The 7,997-nt window shown below is 43.0% G+C and overlaps 4 protein-coding genes and 1 non-coding gene across 5 annotated transcripts; 2 read left to right on the forward strand and 3 right to left on the reverse strand.

Moving 5' to 3' along the window:
- Positions 1-1,319: 1,319 nt before the first annotated feature.
- Positions 1,320-2,525, reverse strand: J056_002607 (putative exonuclease V; the record flags this gene model as incomplete). The annotated part of the gene is made up of 1 exon (XM_009271872.1): positions 1,320-2,525. One exon carries the CDS (start codon positions 2,523-2,525, stop codon positions 1,320-1,322), a length of 1,206 nt encoding a protein of 401 aa, XP_009270147.1.
- Positions 2,526-2,588: 63 nt separating this feature from the next.
- J056_002608 (uncharacterized protein) lies at positions 2,589-6,248 on the forward strand (the record flags this gene model as incomplete). The annotated part of the gene is made up of 10 exons (XM_009271873.1): positions 2,589-2,660; positions 2,709-2,835; positions 2,882-2,966; positions 3,017-3,266; positions 3,315-3,689; positions 3,736-4,067; positions 4,112-4,407; positions 4,718-4,725; positions 4,776-5,597; positions 5,646-6,248. The coding sequence occupies 10 exons, from the start codon at positions 2,589-2,591 to the stop codon at positions 6,246-6,248; spliced, it is 2,970 nt and encodes a 989-aa protein (XP_009270148.1).
- A 69-nt stretch (positions 6,249-6,317) lies between these two features.
- On the reverse strand, positions 6,318-6,674 carry J056_002609 (uncharacterized protein; the record flags this gene model as incomplete). The annotated part of the gene is made up of 1 exon (XM_009271874.1): positions 6,318-6,674. One exon carries the CDS (start codon positions 6,672-6,674, stop codon positions 6,318-6,320), a length of 357 nt encoding a protein of 118 aa, XP_009270149.1.
- A 67-nt stretch (positions 6,675-6,741) lies between these two features.
- J056_002610 (uncharacterized protein) lies at positions 6,742-7,434 on the forward strand (the record flags this gene model as incomplete). The annotated part of the gene is made up of 1 exon (XM_009271875.1): positions 6,742-7,434. The coding sequence occupies one exon, from the start codon at positions 6,742-6,744 to the stop codon at positions 7,432-7,434; it is 693 nt and encodes a 230-aa protein (XP_009270150.1).
- A 330-nt stretch (positions 7,435-7,764) lies between these two features.
- On the reverse strand, positions 7,765-7,836 carry J056_004909. Its single transcript has one exon. It is a non-coding gene; the product is annotated as a tRNA-Glu (tRNA).
- Between the last annotated feature and the right edge of the window lie 161 nt (positions 7,837-7,997).

Genomic DNA, 7,997 nt, shown 5'->3' on the forward strand with positions numbered 1-7,997 from the left:
GAATCATAGAACAGCACAATTTCTTTAGGGTGATGTAAATCAACAAACATTGGAACAAAGCATTCATACTTCAAAGGCGTGTGTATTCAATCTAAAGGGACTATTTAACGCGTGCTAGGTTATACAACTGCTGTCTTTGACGACGATTTTGCTGCTATCTTCTGCAACGAAATAAACACAGTCAAAGTCTGATATTGGCTATCAAGCCCTCACCGTAGATTTGTTAGATTCAAAGAGCTAGCCGTAAAGTCCAAATTTAACGAGACTCGTTAACATAAACTCTGTAACATGCTCGGTCTTCGTTTCAATGACGTCATATTCAACTCATTTCAAGTATCTTTAAATTTAAACAGAGAGTTGTCCTCAAAATATCCCATTGCCAACATCGATAAAAGCAGCCAATCTGACATTTGCTGGGAGAAAGGCTGACTACATCGATTTTAAATAAATGAATCATTATCTAAAGAACATCTGAACCTTCCCGGAAAATAATATTGAGCTAACTAGCTCGTCAGGATAGCGCTCTTTAAATACTACGATTAAACTCAGACTTGGTCTTACATTTTACGCAAATTTTGATTTAGTCGATGAAAGTTTAGCTTATCACCCAAAAAAATAAACATTTGTAGCTAAATAATACTGATGACTATAATTACATTTTAAAAAGAGGCACGCCACTACCCAAGAAGCATCTGCACTGTACAGACAACATCGAGACATTGTCAATTGATAATTAGTTGCCTGCAAAGATACGATTCGGCAGAGGAGCGTTCCTCAAGACCTTTCCATGGCAAAATATCAAGAAAAAGCAAATCTCGAGCTTTGAATGACTCTTTAACAATTTAGAGCGACTCTACTTTGAAGACCTTACAGAATACATCTCGAGCGAGAGCTTTGATATGTTTCCTGAGGACTATGTCTTTTTGGATATAATCTCGCTCGAAATGAAACCTGAACCGCCTTGGCGTAACCCGATGATTATCGCCATCATTTGTTCACAAGTTCAATCGAGGGTTTTATGATTCAAATTTCTCATTGTTGGAGGAAATACATCCAGCAGTCGTTGCATTTATGGCATCGTTTTTTGTTATGAGATATCTGACGAGGCTATCAAACTTCTCGTGTCTAAGCATCCACACATCAAGTCTGCTCAAGTTATACCTTTTTATATTATGTCACATACCGCATCTGATTACAGCTTTTGAAATTTTTCGTGCCGAAAGTATTTGCATATCATCTATTTTTGCTTTCAAACTGTTGAGGCTAATGATGGCACTCTGCATACCAAAGCCAAACTGCAAACCGTACAATGTGATGCGCTAAACTTTCTTATTTTTCTTGTTTTTCTCAACTGCTCTGGTATGTTGCAATGTCAGCCATTCACAGCTCTCCTCAAACTCACATTTACTGCATTTGAAATAGCCATCTTCAATATCGACACCTTTATAATCCCCCCGATGCCAAAATTTGAACGCTTCGTTTATGTATCGTTTAAACTCCCTCTCATCAAACTCAATCTCTACTTTGCCGATATATGTACCTCCATCTGCGCAGTGGTATCTGAGTTCAACAACGTTGTCAATATTCTCCAGGATAATTTGGGTGGCAGCCTTAAATCTATCAAGTATAGCGCAAAGTCTGAGATCAGTTTCGCCATTCTGAAGCATATGTTGTCTGACAATCGGTGTTGATACATGCTCGTTCATGTTAATTCCGCAACTTTCGAGCCACGCCTGCCAATCGAATGAAGGGAAGTGAGTCAACATTTTCCTGTATACCATAAGCTGGGCTTTATTATTGGAATTTTGATAGCGGGGCATTTTACCATCAACGCGCGTCTTATCATCGACAACCCTGACCATACCAGTCTTCCTATCCAGACATAGCTCATCAATGTCACCCTGTAATATTTGACCATCGATCAGCCCACGCACGCCAAATTCTCTGCAGCGGCCTTGATGTGCGAGTGTGGTTAGTTGCACGATGCAATTGTGCAGCCATAGGGCATAGTAATCTGAGCGTTTATCGAAGTAAATCTCCATCTCCATTTCCCTGTCGTCTGCGATATCGTACATTTCACGCTCCATTTTGGTATGATGGGCTGAGCCTTTGTCCATTATCTTCTCCTTGGCTAGCGCTTTGTTTGTATCGACGTTGATTTGAGCTCCAGTATCTCCGACGATGGATTGCACTCTTTCAGAAGCTCGGATCCAACCACCGCCTTGAATTTCTTTATATAACTTCTTATAAGCGCACCACTGTATGTCGGAGACGTCAGTCGCGGAGAGAAAACCAGATTTCTTTCTGAAACGGTCATAGGGAGTGAGATATTTAGTTGGGTTTGTGGATTCAATTATTTCAACTGAGTTGCTTCTGCTTCTGCTTCTTGCTCGCTTCTTATCGTCCATTTCAACCGTTATAGCTGGATTTGCGGAGTTAATGGTGCCTGTCTCGACGGCAGATGCTACGGCAAGGACTTCGGCAGAGTTGAGCCAATCATCTTCAAATTCTCCGTCGCTGGCCATTTCTACGTGATGATCGTCATCTCCCAAGGAACAACGGCCAACAGCGAGGCAATTTAAGGGGAAATGCACGAGATTGTTCATATAAGTTTTGGGCACAGTAGCGCGTATTCTACGACACATTATTTCAATCAGCAAGTGAGAAAGTACTTGGGAGTTGGTGACGCACACTGACGGCGATTAAAGGAGCATTACTTCAATCAGGCTGACTGTGATACACACAACATTGATCACGATTCTAGCTATAGAATTGGTGAGGGCTACGACGGCTCACAAACATATACTCCCCGTCTTCTTCTTTACGATTTGAAGTGTGAGCGGTGCAGACGGCGCATTCTACACAGCTCAGTATGCTACAGCAAACTTTGGCAGTATAAAGAAGATAAACGAGCTTTATCAAAAACCTACAAGTTATGACGACAGCAAGATAGATACTCTTTCTGGGTGAGTTGGGTAGCGCAGTGAGGCAGTCTACACCAACTAACACTCTTCAGCTTGAATATCGAATATCAGACACAACAGCCTCAGCGTACACGCTACCAGGCTGAGCTGGAAAGCGGTAAAGAGCCTTCACCGCCTACTTCAGACGAGGTAGCTTCTTGGACAGATTTTAATCGCTCGTACTTCCATCCACGCTCTATTCATCAGATAAGCGGTTATGTTCAGTGCGGTACTGGTACTGATGGTGTTGCTGGGTTCGATGGCTGGGAACTGGGACAAGATGTATACAAGGAATATGAAAAAGTTGGTTTTAGCGTGGTTTAAGCTTCAACACACTCATACTCATCACAGGAGTTCAACTCTCTCGATGAAGATCTCAGACACTTTGCAGAAGAATGTGATTTGCTGCAGGGATTTCATGTCAATGCCGATGTCAGCGATGCTTGGAGTGGTTTCTCTGTCGCTTACCTCGAGGATGTCAGAGAGACTTATACCAAGACACCAATCGTCGTCAACGCACACGAAAGAGATCATCTCTTTAGCTGGAAGCAGTCGCTTAAGAATAAGGTTGAGAGTGAAAACAAGGATGTGGAGAAAGACACCCGGCACCCACTTTCCAATACAATCCTTATGAATGAGCTCTTGTCTCTTTCAAAGTTGGAGAGCGTTTCTGATTTGGTCGTGCCTTTGTCCTGTCCAACTAAATGGAACGAGAATAATACTGATGTGGGTGTTTTACTGTTCAACTCGAAACAAAGCTGATCAAGAGTAGTCTAAGATGAACTCACTTTTCATTTCGTCATCTATACTCAGCCCCCACTTAGACGCAATTTGCCTGCCTTTCAAGCTTTATAATGGTGGTGCAAACATGCAGCAGCTAACCTCACAGCTGAACTGGAGAAACGGGACAAAGATCGCCACTCTTACCGGTGGTGTGGGTGATGTCGTCAACCAGTTCGATTATAGTGGGATGGAAAGCAGTATCAAGGAGAGAGATGTTTTCGCTGAGGTGCAGGTGGTCAGACCACCTTACAAGCCAAGTCGGGATGGACTTGAAGATGCGCTTGACAGCAGGACAAAGCTCAAGTATCCCCTCTTATCAAGGTGAGCTACACGAACAAGTTGGACAACAGGCTGACGCGTAAAAGGCACTGGATAGACAGCCCAGCGTACAAGCCACACCCCTCTCATCCTGCTGGAATGTATGAGGATGATGAAATCAGCACACTCAGCAGTCTGACAACATCTGATGCTGTAAGGTCCAAGTTGGAAGAATTTGGTAAGGTTTCAGAGAGTTTTCCCTTTAAGTACGGTGGGATGGGTAGTGGATACAGCAGGGATGAAATGGTAGAAATTGGAGAATCTTACTGGAAGATGCACTCGGCGTATAATTCGGACCCACAGTTCGGTGACATAGATATTAATGATTCTGAGGGCTCTGAAGGTGGATATGATATGGACTAAACAATTTATCGGGATAAAGTGGCTGTTATCGGCTAACAAGACATGTAAAAAGCACCAATACATGATATCGCTATTCAGATGCCGCGCATGCCAATTTTCGTTTAACTCCAACTGAAATCATCTTAAACCTCGAGAAAGATTCGGCGGTTGATCGCATCATCTTCGCTTCAATTTGATCAATTAAAACTAAAAAAACCCAAGAATGCTCAGCCGTGTATTTTCTAGAAGGACAGTAGCCCCAGCACGCATTTTTAGCGCTAAAGCTTCTGTGCGCGCAACAACACCAATAGCAACAGCAGTGAGCATTTAGTTTTTACCCTACAACGACCATCTCACGTGAAGAAACAGAGATCAATTTCAATGTCAAACGTTATCAAATCAGAATTCAGAGAGGAGAAGGATACATTTGGTCCATTGCGTGTACCTTGTGATCGCTACTGGGGTGCACAAACCCAGCGTTCGCTCCAAAACTTTGAAATTGGTGGCGAGCAAGCTAAAATGCCTGTTCCACTGACCAGAGCATTTGGTATCTTAAAGAAAGCTGCTGCAGCTGTAAACATTACCTACGGTCTGGATGAAAAGATCGGCAAAGCTATAATGGAAGCAGCCGATGAAGTTGCCACTGGAAAGCTTGATGGTCATTTCCCACTTGTCGTTTTCCAGACTGGATCAGGTACACAGACTAATATGAACTCAAACGAAGTTATTAGCAACCGTGCAATTGAAATTTTAGGTGGAAAGCTCGGATCTAAGAACCCAGTTCATCCTAATGATCACGTCAACATGTCTCAATCATCTAACGACACTTTCCCAACCGCTATGCACGTAGCAGCAGTACTCGAACTTAACAACTCATTACTTCCAAATCTCACCACTTTGAGAAACGCATTGGCTGATAAGGCGGAGAGCTGGTCTAATATCATCAAAATTGGTAGAACTCACCTTCAAGATGCCACCCCACTCACCCTTGGCCAAGAATTCGGCGGCTATGCTCAGCAGCTCACTTACGGTATCGATCGTGTAGAAGCTGTCATCCCTAGACTCAGCTTGCTCGCTCAAGGTGGTACTGCTGTTGGTACTGGTTTAAACACCCGCAAAGGCTTCGATGTTAAGATCGCTGAGGAGATTACTAAAATTACCGGAGTGCAATTCAAGACTGCACCAAACAAGGTGAGTATTGCGTGTTCCGAACCATTTTTACAAGCTAATTTGATGTAGTTCGAAGCTTTGGCAGCTCACGATGCAGTCGTTGAGGCATCTGGTGCGCTCAACACTCTGGCAGCATCTCTCTTCAAGATTGCACAAGACATCAGATTCTTAGGCTCAGGCCCAAGATGTGGTTTGGCCGAGTTGGCTCTCCCAGAGAACGAGCCAGGCTCTTCAATCATGCCTGGAAAGGTTAACCCAACACAATGTGAATCACTCACTATGCTCTGTGCTCAAGTATTCGGTAACAACACAGCTATTTCATTTGCTGGCTCACAGGGTAACTTTGAATTGAATGTATTCAAGCCAGTTCTCATCTCCAACTTACTCACATCGATAAGATTGTTGGCGGATGGCTGCAGATCGTTCACTAACAACTGCGTCGTTGGGATTGAACCAAATGAAACAAAGATCAAGGCTATCATGAACGAGAGTCTTATGTTGGCAACATGTCTTAACGCTGACCTTGGTTACGACAACGTTGCGAAAGCAGCCAAGAAAGCACACAGTGAAGGATTGACACTGAAGGAATCAGTTCTTCAACTTGGGTTGCTCACCGCTGAACGCTTTGACGAACTCGTCAGACCAGAGTTGATGATTTCACCAAAGGAATAAACCAGTATAACCATTTTATAAATTTTGATACAAATCTTCTATCTAGTACAGATTTTGATGTAAAGAACACTACCACCGCCTTGTTTCAGCGGCAGAACCGACGTTTGTGAATCCAGAGGAAGGACCGTTAACGCTCTTGACTCTACCTTGAATTAAATCATCACCATAAATGTTATCGACCTTGACCAACTCTTTAACTCTGAGTAATTGACCAGCCGTATCTTGAGAGTGAGGATGAAGAACGACAGCCATTCTTTTATTCAAACCGAGTGCTTCAAGTGTGCGCTGAGAACCTTTTGGTAATCCAATGGCTGATCTAGTCAAAACTATCCTGTAAAAGCCCTTTCCACCATTTGGTGAAGTCGAAGCGTGGAGAACATTCTTTGGTAAATAAGGCAAAGCCCTCTGAAGCCAATTTGCAGGCATTTTAAACTTTTATATATGGGATCGTGGTGGATTCTCGTTAAGAGTCGTCTTCTCCACAACAACACCGATGGACGCTAGAAGTCTGCTTAGGGCAAAAAAAGCTGAAAGAGGCACAGCTGCATCTGCGAAAGGCAGGAAAAGGCAAGCGGAGACTGTAGAGATTGGCTCAGAGAAGAAGCGTAGATCTGAAGTTGGTGTGGAAGAAACTCAATCTCAACGAGACTTGCCTGGTGATTTCTTCGATGGTGGTGTAGATTCTACAACGCATAGCGATGCGAAAGATTCTCCTGAAGAGCGCACTCAACAAGATACCAACGACAATGCACCAACTGAGCAGCCACAACAACCACAACAACCACAACAACCACAACAACCACAACGATCAATAGAAGACGAGCTAATGGCATTCGATAATGAAATATCCCAACTGGACACTCAACCACAGCAACCCGCATACAACCCCCAAGTATACGCAAATGCAACTATATCTGCAGATCCCATCCTCAATACACAAACTAACGCTTTGAACGATGGTCTCCCCGATTCTACTGTACCCTCTCACAGCGAACGCGCGAAAGTCGTCAGCGAGGAGCAGAAACGAATGGATGAGGAGGAGAAATTGCGCAGGATACAGGCCTACGAGAATGAAGACTATGCTTTGCGATTGGAAGAAGAAGCTCGAGCGCAAGAGGAGGCTGATGCTAGAGTCTCAGCTCTCAAATCACGCATGGAGGAGATTAAAGCTCGTAGGCGTAAGTGAAATAATTTTTGTTAGATATTCACAATATTGTTGTATTATGTATTGTACATTCTATTGCTTCCCGTGTGTACTTGTTTGCGGGGATTGAGTCTTAAGGAGACTTTATGAGGTTAGCTTACATCAGAACAATGTCCTCAAATAAACATAGCTGAGCAGAATTCAACACAGCCTGAGACAATAGACCTATACCCCTGATGTAAAGACTCTTTGGCAAGTATAAAACTTAAAAAGGACCTTTGCCAGCTTTAAGTGCTAGTAAGCCCTTGTCAAAAGAGATTCAAAGATTTATCTGAAATCAAATATTTAAAAACAGAGAAGTCGCAAAAAATATTCGGTTACCGGGAATCGAACCCGGGTCTCCAGAATGAGAATCTGGGAGGATAGCCCCTACCACATAACCGATTTTTAGGCTCAACTGCTGATAACCATTGAACTGATCGTTCGTTAAAAGTTCTTTACGAATAACAATATAATATTGGAAAAAGATTATCCAAACACATTATCTAAAAAGTTTCTTTAATAGAGAACCACAAACAATTTAGAAATTACGGCGCTAGTCAAGA

This window comes from Wallemia ichthyophaga (assembly GCF_000400465.1).
Source record: "Wallemia ichthyophaga EXF-994 unplaced genomic scaffold scaffold22, whole genome shotgun sequence".
Classification (NCBI taxonomy): domain Eukaryota; kingdom Fungi; phylum Basidiomycota; class Wallemiomycetes; order Wallemiales; family Wallemiaceae; genus Wallemia; species Wallemia ichthyophaga.